General features: G+C 37.2%; 2 protein-coding genes across 2 annotated transcripts; both read right to left on the reverse strand.

Annotated features, from left to right (window-relative positions):
• Positions 1-6,302: 6,302 nt before the first annotated feature.
• Positions 6,303-13,873, reverse strand: LOC124799007 (homeobox protein 2-like). Its single transcript, XM_047262543.1, has 4 exons — positions 13,819-13,873; positions 12,367-12,870; positions 6,395-6,579; positions 6,303-6,350 (listed from the first exon to the last, which is right to left on the reverse strand). The coding sequence occupies exons 1-4, from the start codon at positions 13,871-13,873 to the stop codon at positions 6,303-6,305; spliced, it is 792 nt and encodes a 263-aa protein (XP_047118499.1).
• Positions 13,874-14,621: 748 nt separating this feature from the next.
• Positions 14,622-16,177, reverse strand: LOC124799008 (zinc finger MYM-type protein 1-like). The gene is made up of 3 exons (XM_047262545.1): positions 15,055-16,177; positions 14,779-14,976; positions 14,622-14,722 (listed from the first exon to the last, which is right to left on the reverse strand). Exons 1-3 carry the CDS (start codon positions 16,175-16,177, stop codon positions 14,622-14,624), a joined length of 1,422 nt encoding a protein of 473 aa, XP_047118501.1.
• Positions 16,178-16,657: the final 480 nt, after the last annotated feature.

Below are 16,657 nucleotides of genomic sequence, written 5' to 3' on the forward strand. Positions count from 1 at the left end.
GTTGCGTAGGAACCGCCTGGTGACACAACGAAATAGCACAGTAGACTCTGGCGTTTATTCTGTGAAGAATATTATTTACGATGTGTTTATTCTTTGGTTTTGTTCTTTCGCCTGGTGACACAACGAAATAGCACAGTAGACTCTGGCGTTTATTCTGTGAAGAATTTTATTTACGATGTGTTTATTCTTTGGTTTTGTTCTAGCGCCACCACTTTTTATATATCTGGGCTTTGTTATTTTTCTGTGTTCAACGATATGCAAAAATAAAGTTCTGTTCTGAACGCATTACTCTCTCTCGAAAATAATTATTAATTAGCCTCAGTGGCTTCAAGTTCAATGTTTATGGTGATACGTTGGTAACAAAACTGGAGTGTTGTGGACATGTGCAGAAGAGGATGGGCGTTAGAATGAGAAAGCTATGAAGAGAAATGAAAGGAAAGTTGCTATTTGATGGAAAATCTCTGTGTCGCCGAGGCAGATTGACAGAAACTGAAATAGACGTTCTTCAGAGTTATTATGGACTGGCCATTAGACGAACTGCACCTCTGAATGATGTTACAGCAATGAGAAAACTGTGTGGGACACCTACTTTCATGCTTTGTGTGGTTACCAAAAAGCAAAAGAAAGTGGTCAAATAAACCATCATAAGCATTCTCTTCCTGAGCCTGTTATGAATGAAATAAAACCAATTTGTAGAGACCTGAGTGACCCTGTTTTGCTTAGTAAATGTCTTCATGGGGGCACTCAGAATGCAAATGAAAGTTTCAACCATTGCATATGGGAAAGATTACCCAAAAATGTTTTTGTAGGACTAAATACATTAAAAGTTGATGTACTAGATGCAGTGATATGTTTCAGTGATGGAGTGATAGGAAGGTTGGAAGTCCTGAGAAATTTAGTCACAAAATGTGGCTCTAATATGGAAATCAATTGGTTACGTGTGACAGACAAAGGGTGCATGAAGCTGAAAGATTTGCTCTTCAAGTAACCAAAGAAGCAAGAAGTGCTAAAAGGAATGCCAAGAGGAATCTTGAAGATGAAGAAATGCTACAGGATGAAGACTATGCTTAAGGAGTGTTCTGAGGCACAGTTTAATTGGACTCATATCTTCATTCGCAATATCCCGCAAGTTGTGTATTTTTCTGAATTCAGGTACAAATATTTCCTAAAGTTTATAAAGCATTGCTCTAATTTTTTTCTGTAACTTGCAATAGTCCATACTTACGTAGTAGACCTAAGCTTCATTGCAGAATCAACTAAATTACAGAAAAAAATAACCTTTTTATCAGAAAAAATTATAAAAATTAAAATGTAAGATGTGATATTTTTTTATCCTTGTGATATAGATAATAGATGGAATTAAGTAGGTTTAGTACCCCAGCAATTGTGTCATGCATATCTGGTAAAAATTTGGCCTCCTTCAAACGTTTAACTTTGGATTAAATAGTATCTCAATTTGCGGAAATATTTTGGAAAAGTAATTGCATCAATTTCTTTGCAATTTTTTAACTATCCTAAGCACATTCAAAAATATTCAAAATATTTCTAATTTGTGTAGTTCATCAGAATATTAGAGGATTGAGTAATAATGCAGAAGAATTTCTTGTCTGTTTGGTAAAATTAGAGAGCTTTGAAAATACAGACATTCCGTGCCTTTCTGAGCACCAAATAACTGTAGGACTCAATAAGTTAGATATAGAAGTTTATGTTTTAGCAGCTAATACATGCAGAACTAATGTGGAAAAAGTTGGAGTTGTTACATATATTAATACAACACAAGTTCCAAAATAGTGAGACAACTAAATATTATAGCAATCAGTGTGCAGAAGTATGAGCTTGTGAATTAATACCAAAAACTGTTTAGTTTTCGTTCTAACTGTATATATTGCGCTGGTGCAAAAGTTCGTAGCGTTTTTCCGTGAAGTGAATAAACGCAACAAATACACATAACAGAGACTTTAGTCATCAATAATATATTCTCCTTTACTATTTACAATTGTCTCCCAATTCTGAGGTAACTTTTGATTCTATGACTGTAGAAATCACATGGTTTTGAGGCGAAGAACTCATTTAACCATGTTCAGAGGACATTTTCATCCAGAAAGGTAGTTTTTTAAAGGTTTATTGATAGCGTGTGGAAAAAGTGAAAATCTGAGGGCGCAAGGTCAGCTGAATAAGGTGGGTGTAGAATGACTTCCCAATCCAACTCCTGTATAGTGTTTTTTGTCGCTCTAGCAGAATGCGGGCAGCTTTAACATGGCATAGCATCACTTTACGCTGTCTTCCTGGTCATTGGCCGTGCATTGTATCTGCAAGACATCTCAGTTGTTGACAATAATGTCAGCAATGATGGTTACACCTTAGGGAGACAATTTGTAGTACACCACAGTGCCACTGTTCTACCAGATGGATAACTATCTTTTACCAGAGGGCGCAGGTCTTTATACTCGGAGTTGCTGCTTTGTTTAGGTCCAACCATTCCTTTCTCGTCCTTATTTTAGCATAAAGCATAAAGACACCATTTCTTGTTACCAATAATGATACAGGATAGGAATGGTTGGTGTTGTTCACGTGTCAGTTGATGGTAAGCAAGCACAGATGTACATATTACCAACAGCTGGTTTTTGTGATTGTGGCTTAGAGTGCGTGGTATCAGTAAACCTGATTTTTGAACTTTCCCCACTGCATGTAAATGCCGCATGATGATGGAATGATCACAGTTCTTAACACTTGCCAGTTCTCGAGCATACCGATATGGATCATTGTTGATTAATACGTTTTAATGACCTTCACCAAACCTCAAAGATCTTCCTGAATGTGATAAGTCACTTCATGTCATACTTTGTCCAATGTCACTATCCCCATACTTAGCTCAAATGTGTATGGCTGCCTCAGCTGCTGTCATATCTGTTTTAAACTCAAACAGAAGAATATATCGATAATATTCCTATTTCTCGACTTGGCACTCCATTTTATAGCCTCCACAGCTCTACTTGCTATCTCCAAATGACTAAATGAGAATATCTAAAGTCAGATAATAACAGTGAACTACAAATAGCAACTGGAATACCAACATACAAAACAAAAATACTACGATCTGGTGAACCAACATATTAGATCCCCACTGGGGAAACTTGAAATGTTTATGAGGAATCTGTATTCTTTGCTGTGATGTGACTTCAGTGTAGATTCTCTAACGGATTCTGGTATTTGGATCCTACACTTTGATCTCAATAATTAACTTTCTAACGCAAATGGATCAAGACATTAGGATCCCAACAGATAACGTTTTTCCTGGTGAAGCTCAAAGCAACAAACTAAATGTTTACCCAGCAACAAATGCTCTCTCTGATAGTAATGCACAGTTAGTTACGATAAATATGCCTAAAATAGTGCTTTGCAGTATGAATACTCTTCAGTGAAAATCATTTATAACAATTAATGTCTCTAGGACAAATGTTTTTAACAATAGCTACAAGAGTGACCTGAGATGAAATTTATACTAAACCAAATGCTAACATGAAATTTAATTTATTCCATGATAAATTCGTATCATTATTTGAAATAGCTTTCCACATAAGCTTACCAGAAAGGACATTAATCTGTCAAGTAAAAAACCACAGATCATTAGAGCAATTAAAGTATCTTGTGAAAGGAAAAGGAAAACGTGTCTGTAGGCAGGAACAAGTAGAGATCCTGCAGTAGTTGTACACTACAAAGAGTAATCAGAATTAAAAAGAAAGATTATTAAAAACTTAAGGAACTTACACATAATGACAGAAATCAGTAATTCTGATAGCAGACGTAAGGATATATGGAATTTAGTGAAATGAGAGACAGGACAACCAGCCACAGGACAGGATAACAGCTCTACTGAACTGAATGGAAGGGCTATAAATAAAGAGTCACAAGTAGCAAATATATCTAATAATGGTTTCTTAAATAAAATAGAAACTGAAGGGACAAACAGTTCCAGAGAAAAATCACAGCATGTGTTGAAAAGTAACTCTCATAAAGTTCAGTCACATGACTATATTACCAATTTCTCCTTCTGAAATTAAGAAAATTGTACATTCTCTCAAAAATAAAAGCCCATCCAGCTTTGATGGTGTTTCCAATAGAGCACTGCCTTTTTGCCCCCATATAGGAAGCCCAGTCATACCTGCAATGTGTAATGCATCACTAACTCAAGGTGTTTTTCCAGAGAGACTGAAATAAGCCGTTGTTAAACTCCTCTTTAAGAAAGATGATAAGAGATATGTCAATAACTACAGACCTGTGTCACTGCTGACATTTTTTTCCAAAATCTCTGAGAAGTTGATGTATTCTAGAACACTATCTCACCTTAGCAACAATGATATCCTCAGCAAAACACAGTCTGGGTTTCAGAAAAGTTGTTCTACTGAGAATGCCACTTACATGTTCACTCAACAAATTTCACAAGCATTAAATAATAAAACAGCAGCAGTTGGTAATGTCTGCAACGTATCTAAGGCATTGGAGTGTGTGGATCACAGTATTCTCCTAGATAAATTGAAGTTTCGTCGGATCGATGGTATAGCCAGCCAATGGGTAATATCATATGTAACTAACAGAATGCAGTAAGCTGTGCTTAGTAATTCAATCAAGGTAGTCTGAGGATGTAATTACGACTAAGGAGAAATCACGTGTGGATTTCCAAAAGGCTCAGTCTTAGGTCCATTATTGTTTGTCATGTATTTAAATGATCTTCCATCTAATATAAAACTAGCAGAATTAGTCTTTCTTGCAGGTGACACTAATATTGTAATAAGTCAAAACATACCTACAGGAACAGAAGGAATGATAAACAGTGTTCTTAAAAGTGTCATTGGCTGATTTTCTGTGAATGGCCTCACCCTCAGTTCTTTTTTTTTTTAAGGAAAGAAAGAAACACCTGCAACATACTCAGTTCTGCATGTCTTGGGGTACTACACCAATGATAAGTGTAACATTTAGTGAGAAATAATAAATATGGTAGAAACTGAAACTTCTTTGGTGTCCATATTGATGAGAATTTACATTGGAAAAACCACATTTTGGAACTCCTAAAAGAAGTTAGATCAGCCACATTCACACTGATCATTGTTGCAATCTTAAGGAGTGCCAAATCAGTGAACTGACACATTTTTCATATTTTCATTCAATAATGTCATTTACAATAATATTCTGTGGTAACTCATCTTTAAGAAAAAAATTCATTAGTATTCAGAAACGTGATGTAAGAATAATATGTAGGGCTCATCCTTGATTCTCTTGTAGACATGAGATTAAGGAGTTGGGAATTCTGACTGCTGCTTCAAGTATATTTATTCTCTCATGAAGTTTGTTGTAAATGCACTACAGCTCGAAAGGAACGACACCAGCAGGAAAAATGATATTCATTACTCCACATTAAGATTATCTTTAGCACAGAAAGAGGCACACAGTGCTGCTACAAAAATTTTTGCTCACTTACCTAGTGATATAACATATCTGACAGACAGCAAAGCAACAAAGTAAGATTTGAAAGCAAACGTAAAAAGTTTTTCCTTGACAAATCTTTCCATTCTGTAGAAGAATTTCTGTTACTGCAGTGTGTTAAAGGTGGTGGGTAGCAATTACTAACTCACATTATAAATGTTCAGCATGTAGCCATATTTGCAAATTAATTCGCAACATGAAAGTAAAATGACTCATTCCACATGAAAAGATCCAAGTGACACGAAAGTAACTTAACTAACTAATAGCAGCAGGTAATAATTTTTCACCAGTAGTCTCATAGCAATAGAAAGAGCATTACTGTCTGCATTTGTTATGTAGACAGTAAATTATCAGGAACCACAGACCAAGAAAAATTGTTAGTAGTGCATGGAGATAGTATATTCCTACTGGAAGCTAATGCTGGTAAAATATTGGGAGCTTGTAAAGTCACAGTAATAGCAGTAGATGGCAGTAGCTAGTATTAGCTGATGCTGATGAAACCTCAATAGGGACTAGACCTGCTATTTACTCAGTAATAACAGAAGGTAGTTAGACTTTAGTAGTAATCTATGACAGTAAATTCTATGATGGAACAGATTATAAACATTTTTAATCACTGAAATCATTTTGAAATGTTACAGAACATTTACTGTAACCCCTTTTTTCGAACTGCATTTAGCACTGCAGTACATTTTTCTTGGATGTCTTCAACTGCATGATAATGGTGTCCTTTTAGGAGTAACCAGAAGTCAGCTGGTGTCAGATCCAGTGAATATGGCAGATAATCTAGGACTGTGACGATATTAATCTGTTAGTAGTAATTAATGATTGTAATATATTGGCACTGATGGATGGAATTGTATTATTATCTGCAAATTGTTATTATAATCAGTTCAAGTGTAATACAAGATACTTTTATAGCCTGTAGATCTAGCAACTGTGGTTGCCTGTCATTTGTAATCGCTGTAATAGTTTTTACTTTCTTAACTGTAATATATTCTAAAGTATTTTCTGTATCTATTATTTTTTCTTCAGTTGTTGGAACAATAGTATCAGAATGTTCAACAATGTAGTCAGTTTTTCTTCCATTAAAACTAACTAATCACCAAAAATTCGTACCTTGTTTTTGCCAGTACACAGTGTGTCCCAATTCTGCTAGGGCTGGCCATGAAAAATGAGTCATGGATTATGTTCACAAAATCACTATATTAATTCAGAATAGTTTCGCCCTGAATCAATACACAATTGAAATCATTTTAAAAGTGTTGTTAAACATTTACTGTAGCCCCTTTTTTAGAACTGCGTTTAGCACTGCAGTGCAATTTTCTTGGATGTTTTCAACTGCATGATAACAATGTCTTTTGAGGAGAAACTAGAAGTCAGCTGGTGACAAATCCAGTGAATATGGCAGATAATCCAGGTATGTGATGCATTTGCTGGCCACACAGTCATGCATAATCTTTGATTTGTGGACTGGGGAATTGTCAAGGAAAAGTGAAAAGGTAACTGCCTCATGGTACTCATGTTAAATTTGACGAATTCTCGGTCACAAACATTAAATCTGATGTTGCCTCAGTGCTCCACTGCTATTTTTCCGATTAGTGTCACACATACCAGGATGACTGCTGCTGTAATGCTAGAGCTTTGATATCTTACATAGGTGTTGCTGAAATTTCGAGGATCATAATGCTGCAAATTGCCACAAGGTAGCATAGCAGTTTGGAATTTCACACATGCAGTCCTAAAGGAACTGGGACACACTGTGTATATATTGCCTTATCAAGTCTATTCATCCTTTCATTCAATTAAGAACTTATTTCAACTAGCATTTTGTTCATTTTTGAAAATCTGTTAGCTAATTAAGTAAATTTGTCATCTGTGAAAGTGCCTATGTTGAATTTGTCGACTGCTGTGAAGGTGCCTGCGTTAAGGGAAGTTAGTACAGAATTTTTTTTCACATTTTCAGTTTTTTATCTTATTATAAAATCTGCAATTTTTGGAATGATATATATATATATATATATATATATATATATATATATATATATATATATATATATATAAAACTTATAAACTCACATTGGAAGTATTTAATTTTATTATTTTAAGCATAATCTACACTGGTTGAAATGTTAAAAGTTGTACGTGAATTACTTCAAAATCTAATAAAATCGGTAACTTTTTATACAGAAGGCTGAGGACTGCTGTGTTTTAATGGTTAAATTACGTGTTTGTATTGGTGGCACTGTCAAAAACAGTATCATGTCGTTTCGTAGTATAAACGCGCGTTGTGTGTCGAAGTGCTAACGTTTTTCTGAGGAAAAGTAACGAATAGATTGGTTGTTGTTGTTGTTGTGGTCTTCAGTCCTGAGACTGGTTTGATGCAGCTCTCCATGCTACTCTATCCTGTGCAAGCTTCTTCATCTCCCAGTACCTACTGCAACCTACATCCTTCTGAATCTGCTTAGTGTATTCATCTCTTGGTCTCCCCCTATGATTTTTACCCTCCACGCTGCCCTCCAATACTAAATTGGTGATCCCTTGATGCCTCAGAACATGTCCTACCAACCGATCCCTTCTTCTGGTCAAGTTGTGCCACAAACTTCTCTTCTCCCCAATCCTATTCAATACTTCCTCATTAGTTATGTGATCTACCCATCTAATCTTCAGCGTTCTTCTGTAGCACCACATTTCAAAAGCTTCTATTCTCTTCTTGTCCAAACTATTTACCGTCCATGTTTCACTTCCATACATGGCTACGCTCCATACAAATACTTTCAGAAATAACTTCCTGACACTTAAATCTATACTCGATGTTAACAAATTTCTCTTCTTCAGAAACACTTTCCTTGCCATTGCCAGTCGGCATTTTATATCCTCTCTACTTCGTCCATCATCAGTTATTTTGCTTCCCAAATACAAAACTCCTTTACTACTTTAAGTGTCTCATTTCCTAATCTAATACCCTCAGCATCACCCGACTTAACTCGACTACATTCCATTATCCTCGTTTTGCTTTTGTTGATGTTCATCTTATATCCTCCCTTCAAGACACCATCCATTCCGTTCAACTGCTCTTCCAAGTCCTTTGCTGTCTCTGCCAGAATTACAATGTCATCGGCGAACCTCAAAGTTTTTATTTCTTCTCCATGGATTTTAATACCTACTCCAAATTTTTCTTTTGTTTCCTTTACTGCTTGCTCAATATAGAGATTGAATAACATTGGTGAGAGGCTACAACCCTGTCTTACTCCCTTCCCAACCACTGCTTCCCTTTCATGTCCCTCAACTCTTATAACTGCCATCTGGTTTCTGTACAAGTTGTAAATAGCCTTTCGCTCCCTGTATTTTACCCCTGCCACCTTTAGAATTTGAAAGAGAGTATTCCAGTCAACATTGTCAAAAGCTTTCTCTAAGTCTACAAATGCTAGAAACGTAGGTTTGCCTTTCCTTAATCTTTCTTCTAAGATAAGTCGTAAGGTCAGTATTGCCTCACGTGTTCCAACATTTCTACGGAATCCAAACTGATCTTCCCCGAGGTCGGCTTCTACTAGTTTTTCCATTCGTCTGTAAAGAATTCGTGTTAGTATTTTGCAGCTGTGATTTATTAAACTGATTGTTCGGTATTTTTCACATCTGTCAACACCTGCTTTCTTTGGGATTGGAATTATTATATTCTTCTTGAAATCTGAGGGTATTTCGCCTGTTTCATACATCTTGCTCACCAGATGGTAGAGTTTTGTCAGGACTGGCTCTCCCAAGGCCGTCAGTAGTTCCAATGGAATGTTGTCTACCCCGGGGGCCTTGTTTCGACTCAGGTCCTTCAGTGCTCTGTCAAACTCTTCACGCAGTATCGTATCTCCCATTTCATCTTCATCTACATCCTCTTCCATTTCCATAATATTGTCCTCAAGTGCATCGCCCTTGTATAGACCCTCTATATACTCCTTCCACCTTTCTGCTTTCCATTCTTTGCTTAGAACTGGGTTTCCATCTGAGCTCTTGATGTTCATACATGTGGTTCTCTTATCTCCAAAGGTCTCTTTAATTTTCCTGTAGGCAGTATCTATCTTACCCCTAGTGAGATAAGCCTCTACATCCTTACATTTGTCCTCTAGCCATCCCTGCTTAGCCATTTTGCACTTCCTGTCGATCTCATTTTTGAGACGTTTGTATTCCTTTTTGCCTGCTTCATTTACTGCATTTTTATATTTTCTCCTGTCATCAATTAAATTCAATATTTCTTCTGTTACCCAAGGATTTCTACTAACCCTCTTCTTTTTACCTACTTGATCCTCTGCTGCCTTCACTACTTCATCCCTCAGAGCTACCCATTCTTCTTCTACTGTATTTCTTTCCCCCATTCCTCTTAATTGTTCCCTTATGCTCTCCCTGAAACTCTGTACAACCTCTGGTTCTTTCAGTTTATCCAGGTCCCATCTCCTTAAATTCCCACCTTTTTGCAGTTTCTTCAGTTTTAATCTACAGGTCATAACCAATAGATTGTGGTCAGAGTCCACATCTGCCCCTGGAACGTCTTGCAATTTAAAACCTGGTTCCTAAATCCCTGTCTTACCATTATATAATCTATCTGATACCTTTTAGTATCTCCAGGGTTCTTCCATGTATACAACCTTCTATCATGATTCTTAAACCAGGTGTTAGCTATGATTAAGTTGTGCTCTGTGCAAAATTCTATCAGGCGGCTTCCTCTTTCATTTCTTAGCCCCAATCCATATTCACCTACTACGTTTCCTTCTCTCCCTTTTCCTACACTCGAATTCCAGTCACCCATGACTATTAAATTTTCGTCTCCCTTCACTATCTGAATAATTTCTTTTATTTCATCATACATTTCTTCAATTTCTTCGTCATCTGCAGAGCTAGTTGGCATATAAACTTGTACTACTGTAGTAGGTGTGGGCTTCGTATCTATCTTGGCCACAATAATGCGTTCACTATGCTGTTTGTAGTAGCTTACCCGCATTCCTATTTTCCTATTCATTATTAAACCTACTCCTCCGAGATTGGTAAATCTCTCGAAAAGTAAAGCATGACTCCAAAACGAAGTGGTTTTAAGAACATGTGTGTCATGGTAATAGATTTTCGAACAACAACATATGGCGTGTGAAGCTACAGACAATGAATTACAGGAAACTCGTCAGTATCTAGAGAAACACCCATTAGTCCTTTGAAAATTAAAATCTCAAAACGAGAATGATGTGTAAATGGTACATTAGGTTAAATTCTGATAGATTTACACATCCTAACACGGATGTTAGATGAATGTGTGTGTTGTAAAATATGTGGAGGGCCAGTTAGTTCACATGAAGACAGTGAGGTATCAAATTGACTAGCCAGGAAACTTATAATTAATGGTGCCAGTTGTCAATATACTAATTCATTTTGGAATTCTGATAAGTGTAAATAATTATTTTTAAGTAAATGTTAGGTCAATACCAAAGAAAGCAGGTGTTGACAGATGTGAAAATTACCGAACAATCAGTTTAATAAGCCACAGCTGCAAAATACTAACGCGAATTCTTTACAGACGAATGGAAAAACTAGTAGAAGCCAACCTTGGGGAAGATCAGTTTGGATTCCGTAGAAATATTGGAACACGTGAGGCAATACTGACCTTACGACCTATCTTAGAAGAAAGATTAAGGAAAGGCAAACCTACGTTTCTAGCATTTGTAGGAATGTAGTCTAATTAAGTCGGGTGATGCTGAGGGAATTAGATTAGGAAATGAGGCACTTAAAGTAGTAAAGGAGTTTTGCTATTTGGGGAGCAAAATAACTGATGATGGTCGAAGTAGAGAGGATATAAAATGAAGGCTGGCAATGGCAAGGAAAGCGTTTCGGAAGAAGAGAAATTTGTTAACATTGAGTATTGATTTAAGTGTCAGGAAGTCATTTCTGAAAGTATTTGTATGGAGTGTAGCCATGTATGGAAGTGAAACATGGACGGTAAATAGTTTGGACAAGAAGAGAATAGAAGCTTTCGAAATGTGGTGCTACAGAAGAATGCTGAAGATTAGATGGGTAGATCACATAACTAATGAGGAAGTATTGAATAGGATTGGGGAGAAGAGAAGTTTGTGGCACAACTTGACCAGAAGAAGGGATCGATTGGTAGGACATGTTTTGAGGCATCAAGGGATCACCAATTTAGTATTAGAGGGCAGCGTGGAGGGTAAAAATCGTAGAGGAAGACCAAGAGATGAATACACTAAGCAGATTCAGAAGGATGTAGGTTGCAGTAGGTACTGGGAGATGAAAAAGCTTGCACAGGATAGAGTAGCATGGAGAGCTGCATCAAACCAGTCTCAGGACTGAAGACCACAACAACAACAACAAATGTTAGGTGGTTTTATGGACTGAGAGCTATTGGCAAAGGACACATTGCAGCAGAAACAATGTGTGCCATGATGAATATACAATGCCCACCTTGTAAAATCGACAAGTATGCAGGATTTATTAGGGCTGCTGTCGAATCTGTTGCATGTGAGTCAATGAAGGGTGCTGCAAACGAAGCTGTTGAAATAAATAATGGTATGACTGACATACCAGTAGCTTTTGATGGTACTTGGCAGAAGTGCAGCTACAGTTCTAAGAATTCTGTTGCTACGGTGACCATTGTGGTTACTGGAAAGGTAACAGATTTCCAGATCTTAAACAAACATTGTTATAAGTGTAAATCAGGGGATGAAGAAGGGCATATCTGTGACAGAAGTTATAAAGGAACAAGTGATGGTATGGAGGCCTCTGCAGCTATTAAAAATTTTTGTTGATCTGTGAACGAAAGGGGAGTGTGTTAAACCAAGTTTGTAGTCCTTGTTGCTAGTAGTTTTTGTACTGGCTCGTGTTGCCGCGAATTATTACTTGGGTTGGGTGGTCTGATTTCTACATTTTCGCCACGCTCTAAATTGGAATTTCTGTGATCCTTCCAATTTTGATTTGTCCCCTCATCATAACTGTTTTGGTTCTCATAATTGTTATGGCCATAATTATCACGTGGGCTCGATGCTCTGTATTCTGCGTGAGCACCGCGTTCCGAATTGTAATTTGCGTGTCCGCGCCAATTTCGGTTGTCTCTATCGCCACCATTCCTTCTAAAATAATTGTCATTTCCATAACGCCTTTGCTCTCGCGGTCCGCGATCTCTATTACTGCACTGAGAGTTCCTATGATTATAAAAATCATTTCTCTGGCGTCTATGATCTGTGTTATTCGGTTGATGCATATCGCGCCTATCTTCTTCCGCCCTGTACTCGTGAGGTTCGTCCAAGTTCCATACGCGTTTGCGGTCACGCCGCGGATTACTATTTTTCCAATACCGATTACTATTATCTCTTTGTGTGTTTTCATAGTTGTCAAATTCTAATTCTTGCAAAAGAGTTTGGAATGCCTCTAAGTCATCTTTGCACCTACCTGTCAAAATTATGTGGCGTAATCTGATCGGCAGTTTTGTCAAACAGATACGAATTAATTCCGACTGACTGTACAGATTCGTTAAATATCTGTTCATGCGCATCATGTTTTCAAAATATTGCACTGGAGTTGAAAATTTCGACTGCTCATAACTTTGAATCGTAAAGATGTAATGTTTTACACGATCTTGTGTAGTCTCTGACCAGTAAGCAGATAAGAATGCGTGATAAAAATCACCGTATGTGTGACATTCACGTACTATTGAGCGCATTCTTGTTGCAGGCTCTCCTTCAATATAACTGCAAATTACAGTTTTTGGCCAATTGGCCATGTTGGTGGTAATGAATAGTCAAATTGTTGTAACTACTCTCCAGGGTAGATTTCGTGACTAGCATTCCGAAAAATTTTAAATTTCCTAACTGTGAGAAAATGCTTGTAGTCAAACTCGTCATTTTTCTTAGCGGATGAGTTTTCTTTTACAGCATGACTCACGTTTCCTTCATTAAGTCACGCAAACGTGTCGTATTCTCGAGTTGTCTGAAGCCTAGTTTTCAGTCTCAAACGTTATGTCAGAAATTCTGTGTGGTGGTTTTGTCCTTTCTTAAGCCAAACCGATCATCTAACATAACTTAAATTTGCTTTTACATTGATCTGTATGTTGTTCTTGGCAGAAACTTGTATGCATGAGTTATTAAATCGATTGTGCCTTATCTGCTTTTATAAGCCCTTGCTATCTTTGGAATTGTGTGGATATTTTTTCGAAATTCCGATCATGTGTATACAATCTCATAGATCCTAAACACTATTTCGAATAATCTTATCATGAAATCTCCTCAAACGGTTCTAAACAATCATCAGTCCTTCTGCCCTATTGATTTCAGCTTTTCCAAAAGTCTGACAAACTCTGACTTTCATATTCCATTTGATAATTAACGTTGGAACCAGGACTATCACCCATGTATAAATGTATCAAAACGTAATGTCAGTTGCAGGAATGGCGACTAGGACGCCCTGGTTTTATCGCAGGTTTCTGAGAAAGCACAACCCATCTTGCAAAGAGGTTGCACAGAAGATTCGTTCAGTCTGTTCCTGAGTCCTGCATCCCTGTTCGGATTTCTCTTAAACAGGCCTGAAGGAGTAAGTAGAAGGAGACTGGAGACGTCGCACTAGTTGTGGAGTTAGTCCACTGGGAAAATGTTATGAGGACTCTAGGGAATGTGAATGAGAATAGGGGGAAGAAAGGCGATCTTGTTTTCGCACCACAACGTTGATTGTGGTTTTTTCAGATTTCGCCCAGTTCGTTGAGATTCTCGTTCTTCTTTTTATTTTTCACTCCTCTTCAACTAAATTAATCCTGTCTCTTTGATTTAAGCCAGTCAGGGGCGGTTATAGAAGTCGGACAAGGGGAGGGGGGGCTAATTATGGGAGGGGGGATTGAGGGAGTGGAATATCACCTAGCAAAAGGAGAGTTGGGGTCCTCCGCCGACAAATTGGTAAAATCTGGTATATATTAGTTTTTGGAAACTGTTTTGGAGTTCAACGTAAAAGAAACTTATTTTCACATGGGAGATTTTATAAATTACATAAACCATGAAAATGGTCAACTTACATCGAATAAGTTTTCGTTAATTTTCTGGATACAGAAGATGAGATGAATATAAAAACTTGAACTTGACATGAATATAAAAAAAAACCTGTAACAAAATTCACTGTATATTTCCGTCTTCTGCCCAATTTGTCATGCTCATTCGCCTCTGTTTCTTTTTACTGAATATGTCAATGAGATTTTCAATGTCCATATCTCTTTCTTTATGGATATTTGTAAGAGTCAATCCATTTAGTATCACCTGCCCATTGTGTTACGCAAATAAGTCTTTATTCGTCTCAAAGTAGAGAAGCTTCGTTCAGGAGTGCTTGTGGTGGCAGGAGTAGTCCCAGATATTTGGAATAAAACATATACATTTGGGAAAAACTGCTTGTCACAGTTGTTTAATGCTTCACTTACTATTTCAGGTCTTTTACTTTCATCAACCCACTTTTTCTTCCATAGTTTCAGTTCGCCTTTAATTAAAAGCAATATTTCTCGGATGCCTGGATCACTTCATCCTCACCGTATTTTAAACACTATGCAGGAGTAACTCCTTGAAGTGGTAATAGGGTGCGAAAATCTTGTTTCTAGCTCGGCAATAAAACGATCCACAACAGGTAAAAATACTGTTCGCCTGAAGTATTCCTCGGCGTTTGAAGCAGAAACGTTGTCTCTTTTGGTTTGTGTTGAAATAGTTCTTGGCATTGCTATTACACTTCCAATTTCTTCTGCCAGTTTGACAGAGTCTTCAAAAATACTTCCGAATACTATTTTCGAATCCGTCCTTATATAGTTGAACACCTCAAGCACATCATTGACATGATTTAAGGCAGTTGTTAAATCCATTTTAGGCCTTTGGAGTTGTTCGCTTAGTCTTAGAGTTAAAGAGAAGTAATGTGCTGCAGTTGCTAACACGACTATGAAGTCTCCTCTTCGGACAGCAGAAATAAACATACAAGCTTTACTAGCCATTTCTGCGTTGGTTTCACGACTACTTGAAAGTTCGTCAAGCAAGGTCACGACTGGGACAAATAGCTCCTGGAAAGTAATAAGGCTATCGTGTCTTTCCACCCATCTTGTTGGATACATTGCCTTCAACTTTGTTTTCTTTGAGTTTGTCAACGGTAGTCGTGATATAACTTCCTCTAGGGAACATTTTCTGTTTGCAAAGGCGGACAAGAATGCTGAAACTGATCCTACAATTCCCATCATATTTCTGATTATTGGAGTATCACAAGACTTAGAAATGCACAAGTTCAAAGAGTGGCTAAAACAGTGGGTATTAATAGCCAACGGTTGTTTACTTAAAATAAGAGCTTGAACTCCTTTAAATCTCCCAGCCATTTTTGAGCCGCCATCATAGCCCTGTCCACAAAGATACTGATAGCTCAGGCCCAGTGTCTTGAGTTCTTCATTCATGGCTTCTTTGGTAACAAAGGTCTCTATGTCAATGTACCTAACACAAAATGTCATCTGTTCCTTAGTGGTGACATCAGTTGTTTCATCACATATAATGCTAAAAAATTTACCCTTTTTCACATCCCTCGACATTGAGGAGCAAATAGTGTCACGAATGCAATGTATGACTTCGTTTTGGACTGTGTTACTTATCATAGAACTGTTTCGGCCACATGTACTGAAATGATGTTTTAAATCTTCATCTCCAGCATCCATACGAAAAGCCAAAAAACTCTGAAACACTCCATGTTTTACCTCTAGAAGATCATCAGTTTTTTCATCTTTTAGCTGAGGAATTAAACCATGATCACGATGTCCTCGTAAAGGTAGGTTATTTCTAGCACACAGGACTATAGCTTTATAATAGGCCTCAAGCGTTTCAGGTTTTCTTCAATAACTGAAGATTTCTTGATATCAAGAACAACGGCAATACTTTTTTTACTTGATTCCATAGACTTGGTGAACTCTATAGCCTTCTCCATGGAAAATTTGTGATATTTTGCCTTTTCATGATGATGAAGATCTTCCATACCCTTCTTGTATTTGACCAATGGTTCTTTTACCAGTGTTTTCAACGCCTATAAAAATAAATTAAAACTGTCTTAGGTAAAGAATTAAGTAAAGAAAAAATAGTACAAACAGCAAACCTTGCAAGCACTCGAAATGTTAGCAACACAGAAATTTTTGCTGAGAAAG

Source organism: Schistocerca piceifrons, chromosome 5, assembly GCF_021461385.2.
Source record: "Schistocerca piceifrons isolate TAMUIC-IGC-003096 chromosome 5, iqSchPice1.1, whole genome shotgun sequence".
Taxonomy (NCBI): domain Eukaryota; kingdom Metazoa; phylum Arthropoda; class Insecta; order Orthoptera; family Acrididae; genus Schistocerca; species Schistocerca piceifrons.

What these genes read in the sequence shown, in the direction of transcription:
- LOC124799007 (XM_047262543.1), bottom strand. Translation starts at nt 13,873, where the DNA reads ATGGGTGATAGTCCTGGTTCCAACGTTAATTATCAAATGGAATATGAA. An exon ending in AATGGAATATGAAAGTCAGA is followed by an intron (nt 12,871 to 13,818) that starts GTTTGTCAGACT and finishes CTCTTTTGCAAG; the next exon opens with AATTAGAATTTGACAACTAT. An exon ending in TAGATCTACAGGCTATAAAA is followed by an intron (nt 6,351 to 6,394) that starts GTATCTTGTATT and finishes AACAATTTGCAG; the next exon opens with ATAATAATACAATTCCATCC.
- LOC124799008 (XM_047262545.1), bottom strand. Translation starts at nt 16,177, where the DNA reads ATGGATGCTGGAGATGAAGATTTAAAACATCATTTCAGTACATGTGGC. An exon ending in CCCTATTACCACTTCAAGGA is followed by an intron (nt 14,977 to 15,054) that starts GTTACTCCTGCA and finishes TTTTAATTAAAG; the next exon opens with GCGAACTGAAACTATGGAAG. An exon ending in ACGAATAAAGACTTATTTGC is followed by an intron (nt 14,723 to 14,778) that starts GTAACACAATGG and finishes ATATCCATAAAG; the next exon opens with AAAGAGATATGGACATTGAA.